This window comes from Aulonocara stuartgranti (assembly GCF_965226115.1).
Source record: "Aulonocara stuartgranti genome assembly, chromosome: 14".
In the NCBI taxonomy this organism is placed as follows: domain Eukaryota; kingdom Metazoa; phylum Chordata; class Actinopteri; order Cichliformes; family Cichlidae; genus Aulonocara; species Aulonocara stuartgranti.
The window spans coordinates 4,920,422-4,943,138 of record NC_138950.1 but is presented as its reverse complement, the minus strand read 5'-3'; the positions used below and the strand labels follow the sequence as shown (position 1 = coordinate 4,943,138).

Genomic DNA, 22,717 nt, shown 5'->3' with positions numbered 1-22,717 from the left:
TGTTAGGAAACTATACTTACTGCTGCACACAGTTTAGAATCCATTATGACTTTTTATTTGAACACTGATATAACTAAAGGCATTTGTTGGTTTTCATATAATATATTCAGTTTTCTAGGAGGAGTGCACACATTTAATTAAAACAATCATATTTACTTTGTATGTTTTCTCCGAGCTCCAAAGAACTCGTTAACTGCAGAGGATCTGCAGTTAACGAGTTGTAATAAAAATGTTCTGGTTGTAATAAATATGATATAAAGGAACACATGTTTTATTATCTGTTAATTTAATATGTCCATTTGTTCAGGTTTATATACAGTTGCTGTGTAAGCTTCCCCTCCTTTGTGTTTGGTTGACCTCATTTTTAAACCTGTTCACTTAACAACTACTTTTCTTCATAGTTTGGGGAATTTTTCTCATAACTCTTCTATCTGATTAAAATCTAATTAGCTTCCACACTTTGTCCTTGAGCCTCACTGCTTGGGTCCCTCACAGGAGCTAACCACAGAGCAGCCGGTCATTAAAACACAGCATGTCTTTATCCCGTCTTCCTTTTCTCACCCAACCGGTCGCGGCAGATGGCCCCGCCCCTCCCTGAGCCTGGTTCTGCTGGAGGTTTCTTCCTGTTAAAAGGGAGTTTTTCCTTCCCACTGTCGCCAAAGTGCTTGCTCATAGAGGGTCATATGATTGTTGGGTTTTTCTCTGTATGTATTATTGTAGGGTCTACCTTTCAATATAAAGCACTTTAAGGTGACTGCTGTTGTGATTTGGAGCTGTATAAATAAAATTGAATAGAATTTAATTAAAACACACTTTCTCTGCTTGAATCTTTGCAGCTTGTGTTTTGATTTAGTAAATTTGGTGTTTTATTTTAATCCCTTTGATTCTTGAATATAAAGATATTAATAAAAGAGTTCGACTTCCCTCTTGTTTCCCATTTTCTATTTAAAAAGTCTGGCATGATTGCCTTCATCTGTGTCTGTGCTTTGAATGGAGGTATTCAGTGTGTTTGTGATGGGTTCATGTGTAGCTTGAACATAACTTTAAAAATTAGTGTTCAAACAGGGTGACTGGTCCCTAATGTTTGCACTCAGGGAGCCTTCGGATGAAGGCTGTGGCACAGTTTAAATGCTGGCTTGTTGCTATTTTACTAGTTAAAATTATAATATCGTGTTAAAAATCGTGTAATTGCTCTTTTTGTCTATCTGTTGTGGCGCTGTGGCCACAAACTCTCTCTTCAGCTTTCAGAGCGATTAATTTGCCAACAAAAGAGACACACAGGTGACTGAGTATCACCTATACCGCCACCTGTCGTCCTTTCTTTTTCTTTTCCTCGACAAATTTTCTATATTAGGTATCCAGTAACGTCAGCAAAGTTAATTATTTTGGTCACGATATTCATTTAGAGAAATGATGATATTATAAAAGTCTTAATCAACCCTGGAGTTTCCCTCCTCCCCGGCACGATTTGTTGTTTCTGAGCTGGGATTTCCGGCTCAGATTGGAGCCCGTAAAGGGAGCATCCTCCAGGGCGGCGTGACTGTGGATCTGCGCAGCATGCAGCAGCTCTGTGGCAAAGAGGAAAAACACTGATTCATAGAAACGCAACAACAAGCAGCTCTTCAAGCTGAAGTGTGGAGAAGAGTGATGAGGAGCGGCCGGGATCCTGTGCCTGCGTCAGGCTCCCGGTTCGCGCCTGCGCCTCTTCTGAAGTGTGGCCATCTGAGATGAGCTGTTCTGCTCTGGAAATATTTGGGGCGTCAGAACGAAAACCATTTTGAAGTCATATTGATGTTGGTCTATCGCTATGAATTCTGGGGATTCTCGTTCTGCCCTCCGCGGTCCTCCCAAACTTCTCCAGCTGCGTCAAGTTGCCGTGAAATGGGCACAAATGCGCCGGAAATGGGAGGATGTTACACTAGAAAACATAACCGAGAAGCTGGAGGGAAAAAGAAACCCTCAACTGTCCGCTCTCTTTCAGTGACTATCGATATAACGTTTTTGATAACTAACACTTTATTAATCCCAAAAGGTGGAAAAGTCCTAAAACCACACAGGAAACCGATTTTTTAAAATAGCTTAGTGCAATACAATGTAACGTATCAAGACATTGACCTTACTAAGGTAAACAATAATAAAATAATAATTTAAATACACATATTTAGTAATAATACGATTATAATTTATTGGAATCTGAAATTCAACAATGCAAAATAAACAGAATAAAGCATATTAAGATTTTAAAACATAAGCACAGCAATCATGAGGTTGTGTGGGTGCTTTGAGATCATAAAGCGGCCAATATGTTCCCAAGGTGTGCAAATAAGAAGCTGGTTCATCAAAATGGGTATGAGTTATTGTTTTTGTATTTTTTAAATAGATTTTTTTGTTTTGTTTTGTTTTTCTTGATGCATTCTCAATCATCCAGGGAAGTAAATCTCCAAAAAGTTGATTCTGTTCCTTGGGGTGGACCAATTTTTGGCGCAGCGTGTTTTGGGGTTTAAAAGCCACAGAGACCCGGTGTTTAGAAAAAATGTGTCTCAACTGTTCCAATACTCCTGACACGTATGGGATCACTACAGGTTTTCACTTGGGCAGCGGTTGTCCTTCTCTCGTGGATCGGCTGGAGCTTTCTTTAGGTGCCTTCCCAGCTTTGACAAAAGTCCAGCTGGGATAACCACATTTACTCAGGGCCTTCTTGATGTGCTGTTCTTCTGCCTCCCTGGCCGCTGTGTCTGTGGGGATGGTGTTCGCTCTGTGTTGTAGCGTCCTGATGACACCCAGTTTGTGCTCCAGTGGATGATGAGTCAAACCTTAGATACTGATCCGTATGTGTAGGTTTACGGTACACGTCAGCTTTTAGATGTCCCCCATTACTGATGGAAATCTCACAGTCTAAGAAGGTTAACCTGCCACTTTTCATATCCTCCCTGGTGTGTCGGTCCACCGAGTTTATGTGATCCGTGAATTGTGGTACGTCCTGAGATTTGATTTTCACCCAGGTGTCATCCACATATCGGAACCAATGGCTTGGTGGTGTTCCAGGGTAGGATAGTGAAAATCAGTGGTCTTTGATCGGTGGGTTTTGGTCAGTGGTTGTTGATCAAAGGTCATGAGAATTTGCATAATTAAGATTAAGGAACTGACCTCCCAGCCCATTGTTCCTTCAGTGGGCTGGTTTCAGTCATTATGCAAAAGTACTGTTTATAAGTTTGGGGAAACCTGCAGTCAGCTGAGACTGAAGTTACCTGGATGAGTGACGAAACGTTTCTCCCACAAAACGCTACGTCCAGATGAACACAATCAACTTTTTTGGAGATTTGTTTTGTTCTGTTTCTCAGCTTAGTATCGCTTTCTGGAGCGACGTCATCACTCTTCCGTTTTATTATTTCTTCAGTCATAACATGAGTCAGATGCCAGATGTGAATGGAACAGATGATGTAAATAGAGACCCACATCTGTCTCAAACACACATGTATTCCCCTTCTCGGGCTTAATTTTGTTTGATAAATTTGACACAGACTAAAACAAAATACATTTCCTGTGTGTTTTCTTTTCTTTTATATTCTTTTGTTGGTGTTATGGTTCACTTCACTTTCACTGCAGTCATTTTTTCTTTTTAAATTCAGCAAGTTAAAAAAATGTTTTTCATTCCTGCTTTTTAGTTTTAGTAAACTGTAGACACTGAGATCATGAACCGCTATAAATGATAAATGAATAATCCTCTTCCTGGAGAAACTTCGGCTCTGCTGCCAGGGGGCAGAAATCTCTATCACCTCATACCACACCTGCTTCTATTTGTTAAGATTTCTAATTATTAAACGCCCTGTTGTATCATATTAACATTTTATTCATCCATCTCTTTATTTGACCTCTTTGCTATTTTCTTTTTAACAGAACTCCTCGTTTTGTGTCTTTTAATGTAACAGTGCAACTCTGTACCATGTTTCGTTTTATTTAGATTCTCAACGTGGTTTTATTGTAAATTGTGTTTGATATTTTGGCCCTGGGACAGAATAAGTTCAAACCTTTCAGACAAGTATGTATTTTGTCTGTTTCATAACCTGGATGTTTTATTGTGAAAGTCTGGACCGGAAGCTCCGCGCTCTCCCTCCGCGCAGCCTGACGCCGGTCGACGCTTCGCTCCCTCCATTCATTTCATTCGCACACAGTCGCATCCCAGCAGCGAGCCGAGCCCTCCCCTCCTGTTTCTCTCCGCCTGGAAAGATGGCTGCTCCGGCGGTGTTGAGGAGCTCCGGCCCGCCGCTCTGCCCGAGCTTCGCGGAGGTCTGCTCGTTCCTGGAGCGGTACGGAGCGGCGCTGGATCTGCCCGAGATGACTTTCCCGCAAATGGAGAGATATCTACGGGACACGACTACAGGTGAGAGCCCGGTTGATGGTAGTGTTGGTGGTGGTGGTGGTGGTGGCGGTGGGGCGAAGAAGTGCTGGAAAGCTGCGACACTTGAAGCCAAAGAAGGGGGCCAACACCACCACAACAACCACCATCACCATCCTCGTCACGGTCGCGATGAAGATGACGAAAACTGGAGTGTGTGCGCCTGTGTGTGTGTCTATGGCCCAGGAGGACAGCATCACACCGAGAGTTTAGGCAGCTCAGATCGGCTGTGGCGTTTTTTCGGGTCCCGGTTAGAACCACTTTTCTCCTCGCAGAAATCGAGTCCGACTCCCCAGTTTCCGAGGAAACGTTCGGGCAGCTGGAAAACACTGGCGTGCTAACATAGAGCTAGCAGACGCTCTGAATTTAACAGTTTGGACTCTGTGCTGAAGTTAGGTGAAAGAGACCGGGGGCACGACATTTGGCCCGGGGTCCCGAGGGGTTTTAGTTGATATCAGGTGACAGGTTATCGATGATTGTGTCGAGGTTGCTATTGATCCGCTCACGTTAAACTTGATGTGGGAGCCATGATGCAGCAGTGACCACACACACAGCCAACCAGCTCGCTCCGGAGCGCTGTCAGGTGTAATTTTTCACCGGCTGCCTCACTGGCAGGCGGGCTGAATTGACAGCAGTGTCCAGTAGGTTATTGGTGCTGTTTGTGTGTATGTATTACAGCTTTAGTGGCTATTTCAGACCGCTGTCACCGCACAGCGGCGACGTTAGCTGAAAACACTGGATGTTATTTTTTTGGCCGTTAGTGAAAGGCTGTTAAATGTGCGCATGCGCAGAAGGCGCAGATTCCAGCCATTGCTAACCAGTTAGCTTCAATTATTTCGTCAACTTTTAATAAAAGTAGAAGACTTACCGCTACACTTAACACACCACGTTAGGATTTAATAAACATCCATTTCAGGATTATATCTGTCGAATGAGTAGCTTTGTAAATCGCTTCTTCTTCGCTGGTGACTTTAAATGACCGTTAGATCTAGTGCTTACTAGCGTATAATTAGCCCATAGCGTTCAGATAAACATAAGAACTAAAATGTCCATGGTAGTCATCAGTAATGTATCCCTGATATTTTTGTTGAAATAAGTAATAACCATTACTAATCTGAATTCTAAATGTGATTCTGGGATTTTTTTTGTCAGTTTACCGTGCCAACAGAGAAAACTGGAATTTCCCCCAAATTTTGGAGTTGCGTAAAAGCCTCACACTAGACCACACAACGAGTCACAGGCGTTTAAGGACTTCCATAAAGCCCAGTTTAATATGTCTTAATGCTGGATTTGACCTAATCCCCATTCTTTTCTGAGTTCCCAAATAATAATAACAATAATGATAATAATATAATCATAATAAAGTTATAAATAGATTTAGTCTACACAAACGGTTAACAGAAGCAGAACCCAACAAACTAAATGTGAGACAAAGCATATTTTTTGTGGGGCAAAGTGGGACACGGTAATAGTGCTGAGAGGTAGTTTTAGAATTTAATATAGTATGTTATTCTGTATTTAACTGCAGCTAAAATATGGTTATTTGTATTTTTGTAATGCAGTCTTAGAACGTCAAAAAGACACTGTGCTCTTAAAAGTTCACATATTCAGTTAAATGGAAAAAAATACAAATTATTCACAGACAAGGTGAAGTTATTACACCTACCCTACCATTTATTCATATTAAACTGTTAATAGCAACATGTTTAGAGCCACACACAGTTAACTATATTTAAATATATATTTAACTATAAAGTATTTATAACATAGAAAATAAGCAAACTATGGATTTTACAGGTTTAGTGTTGAAATGTGAAGAACATTCATGCTTATCGTGTTTGCTAAGCAAACACAGTAGACATGAATGGAAGCAAAAGTTTGTCGTTATGGTGTGATGTGAGTGTGCTGTTATTTTTGCTGATCATCTCTGTTTTTCAGCTGAGATGCACACAGATCTGCGCTTCTCTTTTTACGCCAAACATCTCTCCTGAGACTCACCTAACTTTTGTAAACTAGAGCCTGTCATTGTCTCAATATAATAATACAAAGATTATTTTACTTATTTGAGATCTGGAAAACTCTTCAGTTTCAGCAGCTAAGAAAATTAAAACCAAGTCAGTGAATAAGTACAAGTATTAGTATAGTTAAATAAAGTGTAATAAGTGGGCCCGGGGATTAAAAATGGTGTGGAATTCCACAGAAAGAGGAAAACCTGGTAACTGTACTCACATTCCACATTTTAAAAAAAATTAATCATTAACACTAAAAAAGGATCCAAGTTGAATTTGAGTAAGATAAAGGTCAACGGGATAGTAATAGCAAACTCTTTATTTTCCCTACAGAAATCGTGCTAATTAAACTTAGTACCGCTGACATAAAGCAACAACATCACTGTTGACTAAAATTTAATTGCTAAAAAAAAAGAAAAATAAACATCCTTAGATTGAGTCTTGGTAGTTTTATTGAGTCTGGGATGTCTGTGAGTTGTCTGCCTTTAGAGTGTGTTTTTATTTGTAATGTAATGATGATTAAACCAGTTAAATGTAGTCCCTGGAGAGTACTCTACCATATTTTAATGACCAAGTAAATGGTCCCTACTGTGACAGCAGGACATCTTTTCAAGCATGCAATGAAAATGAAATGGCCAAAATGAATGAAGCATTTCCACAGTTTAAATCCAGATATAATTTAAATATAGTTTAATGCTTACCTTCTTCAATCAATTTCAGATCTTCATTCTTTTATTTTTTATTTAAATGTGTGATTCAGCATACCTCAAAGAATTAAACATTAAAAAGTGTGCTTTCTCTCCTGCAGCACCTGTCTCAGGTAAACTCGCTGATTAAATACTTCTGCCTTATTTGCAACTTTCTTGCGCCCCCTACTGGTGGCAGGATCTGTGACACAAACATACAGCATGGCTCTGACAGCAATAATAAAAAAGAATGAAATTAATAAAAACTAAACAGTTTCAAACGACAAAGACGTGAAGTGAAACGAGCCAAGCCACTCTTCAGACTAATGAAATAAAACTGTAATAATGTTTCATTTAGAATCTCAGTTTATGGCTTTTAACCCACTGATGTGATGGGCTGACAGTTGGCTGAAATATTCCCTGAAAATCAAGCATTTAGTCGACTAAGTAGCTGCCTTGCTCATTTATTTTGTACCCGTGACACAGTAAATATTTATTAGTTGGACTGAGTTTCTGTGCAGAGGTGATAAGAAAAATGAAGCTGCCATATATGATAACTGGCCCAGTGAGCAGTGTATTTGTTCGGGTGAGCCTGGTTTTATCGCAGCTTTTGATAAAAATGAATTAAAAAGCCCCCCCTACATCTGAAGTGGTACATGCCAGTCAAAGGAGCTGTTTTTGTCTTTTCACAGTTTACAGGTGGTCCTGTTTAGATTGATATTCAGCTGTGGTTGGTTGTTAGCATAAACTACAAATCTTCTTGCTTTTGATTTGTCTAAAGGATTTTTCTGCAGATATGGTTAGTGCATATTTCACCCTCTTAATAAAAAAATGGGAACATTTGTGTTAAACACTTTCTTTGGCTGCTGAGAAATAAAATAATTTAACAATTTGTCAACATGCCATAAGAATGTAAGCACTATCCGACAGTTTGTGAGTGACTGAGCTCAGAAATGGCACACAGAGAAGTGAGAGATCAGGTTCAGATACCAGAATAACACAGCGAGGCCACTTCAGTGGGGTGAATGTTTGTTGACACTGGTTCTGGAACATTACGATGAACTGTGTCGTGTTTCTGATCGCCCTGTCTGTGTTTTCCAGTTCCTAAACCACTCGTGGAGCTCCATGTGAAGCTGCTCAGGAAACTGGGGAGGTCTGTGTCTGCTGACCGCTGGGAAAAATACCTGGCTAAGGTGAGAGTTTGACATGAGCTCAGGAGTCAGGAAGGAAGGGTAACGTGTCAGTCAGTGGGTAAAGGGACGCAGTTAAAACTGAAAGCTTGATCCTAACAGAATCACTGTTTCTTGTAGGTCTGCCAGGAGTTGAATAGCACCTGGGCATGGGAGCTGGAACAGAAGGGCTACCAGGAGATGTCCATGGAGTGCAAGTCCAGCATCCTGAAAGTATGACACCCTACTTTAGTTTGTATAAAAGGCTGAAACTTCTCCAGACAAGGCGCTAACTACACTGATGTTCTCCACTCTTCAGTACCTCTGCGAGTGTCAGTTTGACGAAAACCTGAAGTTCAAAACGGCGGTCAACGATGAGGACCCGGAGAAGATGCGTCTGCAGCCTGTAGGTCGGGACCGGCAGGGCCTGATGTACTGGCTTCAGCTGGACCAGGAGCAGAACATCCGGCTGTACACGGAGGAGCAGGACGATCTGGACGGATCCACCTGGAAGTGCATTGTTAGGTTGTACTTTTGTGTCAAGCTAAAGTTATGTAGGTTGTCTCATGTTTGTCTTTCTGCTTACACTCTTATGTGCGCCCATCCTCTCAGGACTCGCAACGACCTGGCAGAGGCTCTGGAGCTGCTGAAGGCTCAGGTTGATCCAAACCACAATCAGGAACGAGACCAGAACCAGGCTGGATCCAGGAGTGCCAGCCCTGGACAGAAAGAAGCTGGTACGCTGGATTATTGAGTTTATATAGTTGAGTTTTAATCAGTGCACAGAGTAAATGGTAAATGGCTTGTATTTATATAGCGCTTTACTAGTCGCTTTACATAAAGCGCTTTACACATCCAGTCATCCACCCATTCACACACACATTCACACACTGGTGATGGCAGCTACATTGTAGCCACAGCCACCCTGGGGCGCACTGACAGAGGCGAGGCTGCTGGACACTGGCACCACCGGGCCCTCTGACCACCACCAGTAGGCAACGGGTGAAGTGTCTTGCCCAAGGACACAACGACCGAGACTGTCCAAGCCGGGGCTCGAACCGGCAACCTTCCGATTACAAGGCGAACTCCCAACTCTTGAGCCACAATCGGATAACAGAGGATTTGTAAATGCATGGTAGTAATAACCGTATAGTTTAAATGGAGTAAACCTTCAAAATCATTTGAAGGTTACACTTCATGTCTAAAAAAACATGCAACCAAAACCTGAGAGATTCCTGATTTAACAACAGCGAAACGATAACTTCCATTGAGGCAAAAATTATACTGAGTAATCTCAAATCCAACTAATACAGGTCAAAACAAATAATCTGAGTCCACAGCAGCTGATCTTTGTCTAAAAATGTATAAAATCCCGCATCTCACCACAAAAAAAAAAAAAAATTATTATTTGACCCTATAGAAGCAATTTTAACGGCAAAAATTGTTGAGATTTTTTCTGTCCTTTATAATAAACAAACGTTTGATTCAAACTATTGTATTTTTTTCATATTGATGCAGGGGATGAGACGATCAGAAGCACCAACCCTGAGGCCTCAAAGACTTCAGAGGACTACGCTGACAGCAAGAAGGTTGACCCTCAAAACAGAGAAAAACAAACCAGGCCAGGTATGTAGGTGAAAGAAACTGCCTCAGGTTTCCATCCACTATCCAAAACTAGCAAAACCATTAAAAGGACACACTAAATGCCCAACAAGGACATACAAAATGACCAAAACAAAATACGAGCAACCCGAAAGAGACTGAAGAATCAAAATGAGTTGCATCCATCCATCCATCGTCTTCCGCTTATCCTTGTCAGGGTTGCGGGGAGGCTGGAGTTTATCCCAGCTACCATAGGGCGAGAGACAGGGTGCACCCTGGACAGGTCGCCAGTCGCCAATTTACCTAACCAACCTAACTGCGTGCATCTTTAAAACCTTTTTTCTTTCTGCAGAGGTGAAGGAGGAGCTCACACCGCCGCCCATCAAGCAGGAAAACGCTGATGCTGAGGTGAAGGAGGAGAAGACGCTCCTCAAACCGTCTGTCTTTGATAACCGCGTGAGCACCATCACCACAGTCATCAAATCAGAATCGAGGGACGCCGACGCCCCCAGGAACACAGTGTCTGTTGTCATGGCGCCCGTGGCTAAACAGGAAGAGGAAGCGGAGCGAGCGGTCGTCAGGAGCAGCCAGCAGGCCAAGATACCACTGAAGAAGAGGGAGCTCAAGCTGGCAGAAAGCTTCCACAGCAATCACCTGAACAAGACCAACAGCAGCAGTATTATTGTCTGTAACCCGTCAGTGATCCACGCCAAGGACGGTCACGGAAGGGAGGCCAAGCTGTCTAACTCTTTAGTGCCCCCTGGTGGTTCATCTGCCTCGCAGCCGCATCTGGTCGTCAGCGCATCAAGGCTGGAACTCACCAATGGGAGAGCTTTGCTCCTGCCGCACAAAGATGGGCAAAATGGGGTAGTAGGTCAGGTGGTGGGTCACGTAGGAGTCATCCGCAGCCCATCTGAGCGTCACAGAGCGCCCGGTGCCAAGCAGCAGGAACAAAACGGGCCAAATTCAGACCTCCGGGACTTGAGAGCAGCGGAGGAACAACGTGAAGGGAGCCGGCAGTCAGTGTTGGTGAGGAAGGGCCTTACAGAAGGGGAGACACCAGCGGGAGCTGCCACTTCTTCTCCTCCCCCTCCTCCTCTTCCTCCTCATGCACTAACGGAGGCTCCGGCACCCACAAAAATGGACTCTGTTGGCGTTTCCTCGCTGTCTGAGAATGCAGAGGAACCCAAGAGGCAGACAGCAGAAAATGAGGGTAAAAACACCACAGACGAGCTGGACAAGGAGAAGAAAACTGGGCAGGATGATGAGAGGGAGGAGAGGAGCAGGGAGGTGTCTGTGCTCAGTGTGGCAGAGGGATTAAAAAAAGACGACCGAGTGAAGAATGAAAGAACTTTAGTACAAGCGGAGGCAGAATCGGGAAGCTCTGTTTCACCTCCGAAACTGGACCAACAGGATAAAAAGGACGACCAGGAGGAGGGCGTCAACGGTGGGTTAGCAGAGCAGAAAAAGGCAAAGGCCTCGGAGGAGCGGCAGGGACTGCTGGAGGAAGCCTCCTCTGAGCTCCAGAAGGAAGGAATCAGGCTAAAGATCAAGATTCCTCCCCACCGGAGAAACAAGCTGAAGGGGAAGGCGATGAAGGAGGAGGAGAAAGGGAGGGAGCTGGAGACGCAAGAGGAAGGGAGGCCGCTGAGGAGGTCTGCGAGGATCTGCAGGTATGTGTTCAGTAAAATCCACGAAGCTGGGGGATTACACAGTAATGTTTGTTTATTTTTGTCCATTATTCTCAGCTGCAGTCGGTTTGATTGTGACGATAAATTCATCCCATCTAAACCTCTTTTCTTGAAGATCATCTGCTTTGCCAACCTGCAGGCCAAGCTCGAAGGTGGCTGAGAGCCAGAAGAAGAACCCACAGAAAAAACATGCACTACCCACCAGAACGAGGGAAGAAGAGGAGGAGGATGAGGATGAAGAGGATGAAGAGGAGCAGAGCTCAGCTACGAAGAAAGACAAAAAAACTGAACCCGTCGAGCAGATAAGGAAGCGAAGGGTAACAGTTCCTGTCAGGTCATTTTTACCTTGTTGCTCTTTTTCTTCGTCTCTGTGACCATCTCGTTCTCCCTCTGGCTTTCTGTACTTCCAGGGTAAACGAAGGCACCGGCGCCCCCGGTGGTCAAACATACGCACAAAGAGGCGCAAACTTAATGAGGGAGGGGAGGTGGAGGACAGGGGGAGGAAACGGGGAGAGGAGGAGAGCGAAGGAGGGAGCGACTCAGAGGAGGAATCGTATAAATCCGAGGAGATTCCCAGCGAGGACGCCTGCACTCACTGCTGCCTGCCCAACCACCCCGAACTGGTGAGTGTGCGCTCGCGTGAGTGCTTACAGATACAGAGATGTCTGGACGCTGCGCCCGGTTCTGCTTTAGTCCTCATGACTTGAACTCATCATGAGAACATAAACGTGAGAGCTCATCCTCCAGGCTGTGCTGACACTAGAAGACACTTGTTTAAGGTGTCTGCGGTCTGTGTGCACACGTGTGTGGGAGTATAATCCTGACTTAATGCTCAGGAGTCTGAGTGGGAGGAAATCCAACATCCCAAAATCTTCTGCAAGTCTTTTTTTTTTGTTTTTTTTGGAGGATGGAGGCAGTTTTAGAAGCAGGTCAATGGGGGTGTGGTCAGCAGACCAGATGGTTGTAGCCAGAATGACGTCACTCATTAGTTTGTGACACCCCGTTATCAAACTCCAACTTGAGCATTTTCACCATCATGCATCGTGTTTCCTTAAAGTCATTTCTAAAAATAAATCGAGGGTCTGTGTCTCTTTACTTTGAGTATATAGTTTTGTGCAGAACCTAAAATGCTGCTGAAACCTTTTCATTTTTTATTGTGTTGTTTGTAAACTGTCACCAGTTCCAGCTGCACTCTGAAAGAATTCTGTAATAATGTCTAAATCACAGAGACACGAACAGAAACTCAGAGGCTGCAAAGCAGATGTTTGATAACTTTCTCTGAATAAAACCATAAATGATAGAAGCTGTCATCTCTGCTGGTTTGTGTGGAGTTTAATGTGTGTGTGTGTCTGTCCTTAGATCCTGCTGTGTGACTCCTGTGACAGTGGATACCACACTGCCTGTCTGCGGCCGCCTCTCATGTTGATCCCTGATGGAGAGTGGTTCTGTCCCCCCTGCCAACATGTAAGTGTGACACTGAGGGGATGGACTGATTCCGTCATGTCTGCTGATGAGAATATAACTCCCAAAGTCCTGTTTATGGTTCAGATAACTGACAGGAGGAAGCAGTTTTGTACTGATACTTGATGCTTGCTCACAAAGAGTGAGTATAAACGCCACATTAACAAGTTCCCAGTTAACAAAAGCCTGGATCCTTCCAGTGTAGCTTTGCATGAGTCACAGTTTGAAATAATTCTCCTTAATTCATCCTCACACTGAGGGCCTCAGTATGCCTGCCACACTGGTCACTCTGTATTCTGACTGTGGCAGCTACATACCAGTTTACCAGTGCTGGGGTGCGAGTACTCACTGTGTTGTTCACCACTCAGACAAAAGCTCCAGATCAGCTTTTGTAAAAGAGGAGAAGAATTAAAACTGGAAGAAAAGAAACCTCCCTCATTGTAACCTGAGACTCGCTGAGCTTCTGTGTCATTAACACTCGTGTCTTCAACCCGGCGTCGGCACAACGCAGCAGATCACAGAAATAAAGAGGCTAAAATGGCATCAGTCAGTTTGCACCAGCAGATGTGGCGATCGTAACGGCCCCATGAAACAAGCCCTTTTAACTCCACCCACTTTGAGACTTCGTTTCTATTGGCTGGCCCTCGTAAACAGAGCCTCCATGGTCACATCCTGAGCTGTGAACTTGAGATGACCATATAAGGAGGATCCGTGTTTGCTGACATCATACAGATCCAAGTGTAGAAAAAACTGTCTGGAACAAAGCATTTAAAGCAGGCTGAAGCTTTTTATTTGACACTGGGTCCACGTTTGTTATGAGTATCTGTCATAATGGTGTATGCTTGCCAGAAAATATGTAAAAGCATAGTAGTTTCACTTAGACCAGCCCATCTGCTTGGCTTACTGTGTAAACAGTTTAAAAGGGAGGTGAGGAAGATGAGTCGACATCAGTGTATAATTTATAGATCACAGAGTGACAGAGCTGCGGTGGTTTGTTTTTCCTCTGTTCAGAAATTGCTGTGTGAGAAACTGGAGGAACAACTGCAGAATCTGGACAGCGCTCTGAAGAAAAAGGAGAGAGCAGAGAGAAGGTACACACACACACACACACACACACACACACACACACACACACACACACACACACACACACACACACACACGTTTGGATGAAAATGCTGCGATCAGCATTAAAAGTTTGACACAGCTTCTCTGTTCTTATCTGTCAGGAGGGAACGGCTGGTGTACGTAGGAATCAGTGTGGAGAACATCATCCCTGTGAGTACATGAAGAGCACGGCCTCTTCGTCACTTCATTGGAATGATGCTCCGCCCACTTCCTTTTGCCTCAGACTATGGAAATTAAATATCTGCATTTGTTAGAATTTTTCTCTTCACTGAAATGTTTGAAAAAAAAAATCAAAAGTGCCAAAAAACAAATGTAACAATCAAAGCTGTTACTAAGGTATGTGAGGCACAATCAACATGCAACAAACACGGCTTCTAGCTCCAGTGTCGCTGTTTTCTCCTGCTTTCACATAAACACTGTGTTTCATCTTCTGCATCTTAAATCTGTAGAAGTTTAGATTTTACTGTGGAGCATTTAAAAGAACGTTGTTTGGTGTCCTAGGAGGGAGATGAGGAGGAAGAGGAGAAGTCTGCGAAGAAGAAGGATTCCAAAAAGAGCAAAAACCTCGGAAGGCGATCAACCAGGACCAGGAAGCACATCAGCTACAGGTGGGTGTCGCCTGGGGGTGTTCAAGGTGCTGGAGGAGGTTTTTACAGTTGACTCTCAGTTGTTGAAGTATAATATTAAAAAAAAACGTAGAAAATCTTAGAACTACTTTTAGTTCAGTTTATCAACATAAACCGGCTGAAAATTCTGCCGTCATTGATTTACATTAATTGGGAGGCAATATGGTGGCTGTATTTATGCATCGTTCCAATGAGCAGAAGCCACGAAGACGACACCTTCGTGTGTGTCTGTGAGTTCTGGTGATGGGTGGAAGGGTTATGCTTCTGGCTGCTGACCTCTGCAAGCCACCAAGCTCTTATAACGCTGCCTGCAGGATGATTTAATGACCCGCACACGTGGGGGGAAAAAGTGAAATGACAGAAAGAGGCTTCAATCAGCTGTTTTGTTCCAGGTTTGATGACTTTGATGATGCCATTGATGAGGCCATAGAGGAGGACTTCAGGGACCTCTGTGGAGGTGAGTGGAGGAACTGCAGGCCCAGTAAGGCCTTCTTTTAGATCCCAGTTAAATACTCATTCACATGGTTTATATATCAAAGTGTCTTCATATGAATGTTATTCTCTTTTACATTCTTAGCACAGTTTTATTCTTTTGACTTTCAAATTTTGGATTATTTTAATCACTGTATGTACAAATACTTCAGACTGCATGTCTGGCAGTTTATGAGGGGCAGCCAATCATAAAAAAGCAGTTTTAAAGAGGGAGGAGCTTGTTTGAGACAGGAAGAGCTGAGGGGGTGCACTGAGGATGAACAGATGAAATAAATGAGAACATCCGGTCTGCTTTCATTTACTTTCACCCAAAGTCGATTTTTCAGCACTCACGTGCATTATTCTCGCTTCAGGAGCGGGGCGGGGCAAAGACCTCCCCACCAGCCTGTCAGAGGACGGGAAGGAGAGTCAGCGGCCAATTAGAAGCCAGACTCACGCTGCACGGAACAGGAAGAAGCGGAGACTGAACGACCTGGAGAGCGACAGCACGGCGGCGGAGAGCGAAGACGAGTTCATGCTCAGCAACAGGTGACACAGCGGGTTCTCTCCAGATTTCTCACTCATCTTGTTTGCCGGCTTATTTATCCCCCTCTTCCTCTCAACAGCTCAGAGGACGAAGATTTCGGCGCATCCGGAGCAGACGACGATGAAGAGGAGGAAGACGAAGACGCGGGCAGTGATGCCGGCAGCTGGGATAGCAAAACTCGCCCCAGACAGGCGCTGAGAGGAGTGGTTAAACACAGACCCGGCAGGAGCCGTGGGCGGGGCAGGAAGCGGCTGAGACGGCGGCGGAGACGCTCCTCCGACGAGGAAGAGGAGGAAAGCGAGGAAGAGATGGGTGAGACGGCAAGATTGATTTTATTACAGACTGAGTTGTGTGTATTTAGTGGAATAAAGAAGTTTAACAGTAGATTAAATAAATATTAAGACAATTATCAGAAAACTATAAATATAGTTAATTATAACGACACATTTAACACAATCCTGGAGTCCTCTACTTTCCAGAACAGGGGAGATGTGAGACAGGCAGGCAGTGAGCAGCAGTTTGGCTTCATGCTGAGAAAGAGCTCTGCAGATGTAATGTTTGCTTTCAGGGTGTTGATGGAGAAGTTTAGAGAAGCTCAGAAGCAGCTGCGCTGTGTCTTTGTTGATCTGGAGAAAACAGATGATGGCGAGAAGCTGTGCTGCTGCATGAGGAAGCCAAGAGCGAAGTGAGGGTGATGCAGAACATGCACAAGTACAGAGAGGCAGTGGTCAGGTGTGCAGTGGGAGCGACGGATGGTTTAAAGGTGGAGGTGGGATTACATCGGGGGTCGGCTCTGAGTTGTTCTGCCTGACCTCATCTGTCAGCGGAGTTTCTGTGGACTGTGATCTGCGGGGAGAGCCGGGGAGGTTCAGATAGGAACAGATTACATGTGTGTGAGTGAGAGGGAGACAGATGGAAAGGTGTCTCAGTGCTGACTGATAACTAGTTCACTTGTTGGTTGTTGGTCTCTCAGACTCGGATCAGTTCAGCGACATGACGGACAGCAACAGTGACAAAAAAAGGCGGGGCCTGAGGCGGGGCCAGCGCCAACAAGTCAACTACCGTGAAACGTCGGAGTCGTCGGACGACTCGCGAGCCTCCGCCAACAAGGACAAGGTGAAGCGCCACGGCAGGCCTCGCAAGGAGCGTCTCTCCAGCGACTACAGCGACGGTCAGTCACCATCAGAGCGTAAAGGACGAGTTTTAATCAGCTCAGTCGCCCTTAAGGAGAAATCTGCTCGATGTTTTCCAGATTTATCTCCATAATGGGGAAAAAATGTCATATATCTTACTTTATCCATCAGTAAGTCAGCAGGTGGTAGTATCATAACTATCAATAAGCAAATGTTTACCTTTTGTTGATTTTAGGAGTCATTGATTTTTGTTCATAATGACTTTTTCTGTCTTTTTTTCCTTCAGTGTCGGCTTCTTCCAGAGATTCAGAGGAGGACGATTATGAAGACGAGGAGGAGGATGACCAGAGGAGGAGAGTGAACAGGAGGAGGAGACATGAGGAAGACTTCCGGACAAGGAGGACGAGAGACAAGAGGAGGAGGAGGTACGAAGAGGACGAGGGAGAGAGAAGGAGGCGGCTGAAGAGGAGACTGCAGGAGGAAGAGGAGGCCGAGGAGGAGAGAGACAAGCGGAGGAGGTTAAAGAGAACACACAGAGAGGAAGAGGAGGACCTGGAGAAGATGGGGAGGGGGAAGAGGAGAGAGATCCTGTCGCAGCAGCGGCGCAAACGGCTCGCCCAGATGCTGAAGAAACGGCGGCCTTCGACGGACGAGGAGGAGGAGGAGGGCGAGGAGGACGACGACTCGTATTCTGAGTCATCATCGGAGGAGGATCGTCCGGTCCGCAAAAGACTGAACCGCATCGACTCAGATGACGATGAAGAGGAGGACGAGGAGGACGAGGACGACGAGGATGGGAGACAGAAGACGGTGACCAAAAGATCTTCAACGGGGGAGAGGAGAGCTGACAGCGACGCTCAGGAAAAGGCGAGGGGCCGCAGCCTGTCTCCGCCAAACGGACATCGGACCTCCAGAGGCCCAGAGCCCAGAGACGCTGCAGGGTCGGGCAGGCAGGGCAGGCACAACGGTCCCTCACATCCGGAGGAGGGGGAGGGAGAGGAGGAGGAACAGAGGGACTCCCGAGACTCTGTCCAGAACAGTCTGCAGTCATGATGGCTGTGTGCGTGCACAACGCTCGCTTCTTTGTTCTGCTTTTTCTTTTCAAGCCTCCCGCCCACTGCCCGGATCTCACTCTGACTCACGTTCCTCACTCTTCTTCTTCGCCGTCGTGTTGTGTTAGAGCGCAATTGTCCACAGTTACACGCTGGAACAGAAACTCATGGTTACCCATTTTTATAGCGGGCAGGCGGGCGGAGCTGACGCCTCCCGGCAGCAGGATGGCTCCACCTCACCGTCCACCCGACAGGTCCGTGTGACACCATCACAGCTGGGGGCGGCGGTTCGTCTGTCGTGTATTTCATCTTAAAGCACTTCATCATTCTCATAGCACTTAATGAGCCGGCACCGAGGAGGGCGTCGGCATCAAAGCGAGCACTTTGGATCAGGTGACGGTCGGAGAAAACTCTCTCGAGGCTGAATATTTGTGGGTTTGAAGTGTCGCTTGGACAAAACTTTTATATATAAATATTAGGATTTAGAAAACTGGTTAATCATTATTTAATGATATTTTATAAAACAGTGATTCTCAGTGTGGGATGCAGAGCCGCAGTGAGCTACGAAGGAACTGCAGGTGGACGACGAAGTTAATTACACTAAATAAATGTAACTTTTCAAATTTCTAATGAAGTTAGAAATTAAATATTGACATTTAAAAATGAAACACCACTACTGAAAAAAAGCTGCCTGTTATGCCCCCAGAAAATGTAATTATTTGAGATAAAAATAATCAGAGCCTGCAGCTGGTCCATGAAACCGACACTTTCAGATAAAACTGAAAGTCGGATTAAACAGTTTGTGCTCCACAAAGATAATTTGGTTCTTCAAAGCAGCTCTAAGGTCAGATCTACACGGCTACACGTTCAGTGTAACCGACGATACATGATGTCCGGCTGTGATTGGTCGATTGTCTCGATCCTTCAGCGTTCCCGATTGAATCATTCACTCCAGTCAGTTCACATTGTTATTAATTTGCACAGATTTGTAGGAAAGTAAAAAGGTCCTTAAACAGCTATGAATGACGTGAGCCGGCCGCCGGCCTTCATCGCCCTCTATAATCAGCTCATATTTTCACCTCCTTCCTCTTCTTTGCTTTTACCTGCCAGGCCTCAGTCACGAGCCTCATTCTAACCCAGCAAAACAAGACATCTCTCAGTACAAACTGAGTTTTTGCAGTGATGATTTTGTCCTCCGCTGGGATTTGGGAGGATTTTTTTAAAAAGTCCTGAGGTTAGGGTGACGGAGAGCTCCAGGGGTTAAAGGTCACAAAGCATCATCTGCTCTGTGATCTGTTTATTAAAAGCTCAACAGAAAAAGTTGACTTTTGCCCTAATGTGAGAGTTTATGACTGAAGAGGGAACGTCTGCCGTTTCATTTTGTGTTACCTTAAACTGTTCGTGCTGTCTGTGAACACTGACTGTGCTAATCCAGGCTTTGAGGAACCAAATAAATCAGATTTCTGTTACCGGGTTTAACCGATCCTGGAACTTTTTTAATCGTCCGGAGGTCCCGGCGCTGAAAAGTTTTTAGAAGTTGTTGTAAATATAGACTCTGAATCTGTAGCGAGCTCCGTCTCCACGTCACCGCTTCGGATCCAAAGTGTCTGGCTTCCTCTCGTCCTCGTGCCGGCGCGTTCGCTGTACATACTCTGCCTGTTCCTTGTAAGATAATAGACGTTCTGTTCTCTTAGTCCTCTTGTAAAATATAGTGTTATATTTTCTATACGAAGGAGAGGAGGAGAGATGCTGCTGCGAGCGACCTGCAGATCGACCGGCGACCAGCGGTTTTTGTTTCCGCAGCGGAGTTCCATCAGAGCAGCGTGGAGCCCGTTCACCAGTAAAACCCCGTCTCACGGCTCAGTCCCGCCCCGCGTCTCCGGAGCGTTTTAACAGTTTGAACGCCTCGTTTTAAGGAGGAACAAATCTTCATTTCTGACCGAGGCTCAGGGGAGGAAAACGAACACCGATCACTAATCAGAGTTTTGTTCCGTCAGCTTCTGTTTAACCGTCGCACACAGTCGAATCACTGTCAGGGCTTTAACCTGCTGTTAATGAAAAGAGGCTCCATTTATCTTTAAATTTCCACCAAGCTCACCTTTAAAAGTTGGACTCAAACATTTCCGCTGACCTTACCGAGACTTTTTTTTGGCACTGAAAAGTTTTTCTTTAGAGTTCAGATGATGATTAAACTTCAGGCCTGCGTTTATCAAACTACTCAGAGTTCACCTCAAAATGCTCTTAGAGGTGTAAAAACGTTTAGAGCAGCTGTTTTTGGATACTTTAAAATCATTTAATTTTACTCAAATACTAAATATAATTCAGTGTAATATAGTTATAATGCATAATTATATCAACAGGAGGAAATACATGGAAAAGTACAAACCCAGTCAACATGTTTGTTTTTTTATGCATTAGTATATTATTGTTTCCTCACAGCCATCACGATGAATCTGCTTTGAGACCTTATAAATGGCTGATGGCTCACAGCGGGCCTGTTCTGCATGATTCAAAGTTCATAATAATCTGTATTCATCTGGCACTGGGCCTCAGTTCAGCTCCAGTATCTGAAATGAGCTGTCTTTGCCCCGCCCACTTTAAGTTTCTTCTGATTGGCTGCCCATCGTGAATGGCATGTGGGTGGGGCATCTCTGCCACAGATGACCATATGAGGGATATCCTCTCTCTGTAACATTATACAGATTATCCATTTCTCTTTAAGTGGTTTGATAAATTCAGCCCTGATGATTCGGTTCTGATTGGATGATTTCATGATTTCAGCTTTGAATATTTTTTAAGGTGTGATGTGTAAAAACTACACAGGCCACTGAGTCCGCTTCCATCATGACAGACGCAAACCTGAGCGTTAATACTGACTCACAGAAAACAAGGCGCCTGTCTGAGCAAAGCTACTTCTTGTCAGGTTGGACGTTACAGTCAGAGGCAGGAGCGGTCATGCTCAGAACAAGGCTAACGTCGCAGCTGTTACATCTTTACGTTGTGCTGTTAACTTTTATTAGTATTTCTAAACTGACAGTTTTACAAACGGCACCCTTTAAAGGTGCTTTTTGTAATGACCCTCTGCTACATGTAACTAAACTTCACCAGCAGGGGGCAGTGTTTTACTGGCAGTTGTGTTGAGATGTTTTCAGACGTGTGCTTCTGTTTGTTGTTTTTGGGGTTTTTTTTAAACCACCGTGTCCACTTGACTCCCGCAGGCCTTCGTTGTAAATAAGTTGTTCTTAATGACTTGCCTGGTTAAATAAAGGTTACGCTTACTCACTTGTGGCATAAAAGTGGCATTACAGGAAAGTGCAGCCCCAGTTCACCTTGAACTGAAACTCTTTAATGGACAAAGTCACAGCATCTCTTTTCTTTCAGCTTTGGTTAAATCAAAAAAGTTTGAAACTATTTTTAAATACAGGAATTTACAAAAAGTTCCTTTACAGAGACCTGGCAGCAGAAACGGAAGGAAAGACAAAAAGATTTCATGTTTTTAAAATAAAGTTTCCTGTTGGTTCTTCTTTTTATGAACAGAGTTTACTTGGTCAAAGTCTGAAGCTTTCGACGTTCACGAAAGATTTGATTTTTCTGCTTTAAACACATCACAGAATAATCGGTGTCCAGTGATGCTCTTGAACAGCACAGACGCCGATACGTCAGACGGGAAATGCCTGAGACATTTTTATTTTTAAATGAACCGTCAAAGAATCCAAAATATCTGAGCTGAAGATAATAAAGATGCAAACAGTGGGAGGTTCTCACATGCGAGCAGATGGTTTATTTAGTCTTTTTTTAAAATCCTTTTTAAAGCTGATATTACTGTTATTGTTGTTCCTGAGCTTCAGAAAAGGCTTAGCTTCCTGCTGGAGAACCTCTGTTCCCTAAAACAGAGGTTAATACTTCACTCATGGCCGAAGCTCACCGCCAGCTCTCTTGGTAAATATTCTTTCAGGTACTTTCCGTGCTTGTTCAGGTGTTGCGGGACGGTTTGTCTCATTATCATGTTGTGTTGGATTTAAAGTGGGTTTTGGAAAATCCCCTCCATGCTGAACTGCAGTGATCTGAGTTTATATTAATTTTCAGTCCCGTGTGTCAGTAAAAGCTTCTGCTGACCCTCCACTCACCTGTTTAGCATTAAGGGCAGGTTAAAATGTGCTTTTTACGCCTCTAGTCTGAAATCATTCCACTGAAAGCGATGTGCTGAGTGTCGGCCGCCGAAGCTGTTTAAACTGTTCAAACTGGATGTGACTGCGGCTCCTTCCATTTCTCTGTTGTACTGTTACCGTAGTACTGGTGTAACATAAATGTTTTCTAAGTTATTAAAACCGACATCCCGGCATCTCCTCGAAAACAGTCTCCGTGTCTCATTATCATTCCTTCACCTGGATCTGTTCTGCTTTCCGTGTTTGTTCATTCCAGTGAAAATAGCCACACTTCCCAGATGAACTCCTCACAGTCAGCTGGTTTGGTGTATTTTAATCAAGCCAGGAAAACTTTGAAACTCATGAAATATTCAGAGTAAAAGTCCAAATTTTTTGCTTTTTATTTCACTTTATTTTTCCAGCATTTTGAGATCCGGGGCTGGAAAACACTTTAAGGCAACTGAATGCAAGACGGTCATGGTGAGCCTGGTAGCAAATGGATTTAAAGGGAAAAAGAGGTTCATTATTGATCAGCAGATCAAACCACATGGTATTGAAAATGTACTTTTAACATTTTTACAGTGAGATATTAGAAAGGGAT

The 22,717-nt window shown here is 44.3% G+C and overlaps 1 protein-coding gene across 3 annotated transcripts; it reads left to right on the top strand.

Annotated features, from left to right (window-relative positions):
• Window positions 1–4,131: 4,131 nt before the first annotated feature.
• On the top strand, window positions 4,132–22,325 carry rsf1a (remodeling and spacing factor 1a). 3 transcript variants are annotated; one of them, XR_014270779.1, is made up of 19 exons: window positions 4,132–4,381; window positions 8,193–8,284; window positions 8,402–8,494; window positions 8,580–8,785; window positions 8,873–8,997; window positions 9,779–9,886; window positions 10,215–11,535; window positions 11,669–11,870; window positions 11,964–12,176; window positions 12,913–13,017; window positions 14,026–14,105; window positions 14,244–14,292; window positions 14,644–14,750; window positions 15,161–15,225; window positions 15,614–15,788; window positions 15,866–16,098; window positions 16,760–16,957; window positions 17,206–18,225; window positions 19,705–22,325. XR_014270779.1 is itself a non-coding variant. In XM_082502488.1 (18 exons), the coding sequence occupies exons 1-18, from the start codon at window positions 4,228–4,230 to the stop codon at window positions 17,970–17,972; spliced, it is 4,293 nt and encodes a 1,430-aa protein (XP_082358614.1). In that variant the 5' UTR covers window positions 4,132–4,227; the 3' UTR covers window positions 17,973–22,325. The 3 variants fall into 3 exon arrangements, 2 of the variants coding, with proteins under 2 accessions (XP_082358614.1, XP_082358615.1); XM_082502488.1 differs by having other exon boundaries at window positions 17,206–22,325; XM_082502489.1 differs by having other exon boundaries at window positions 4,133–4,381; window positions 11,693–11,870; window positions 17,206–22,325.
• Window positions 22,326–22,717: the final 392 nt, after the last annotated feature.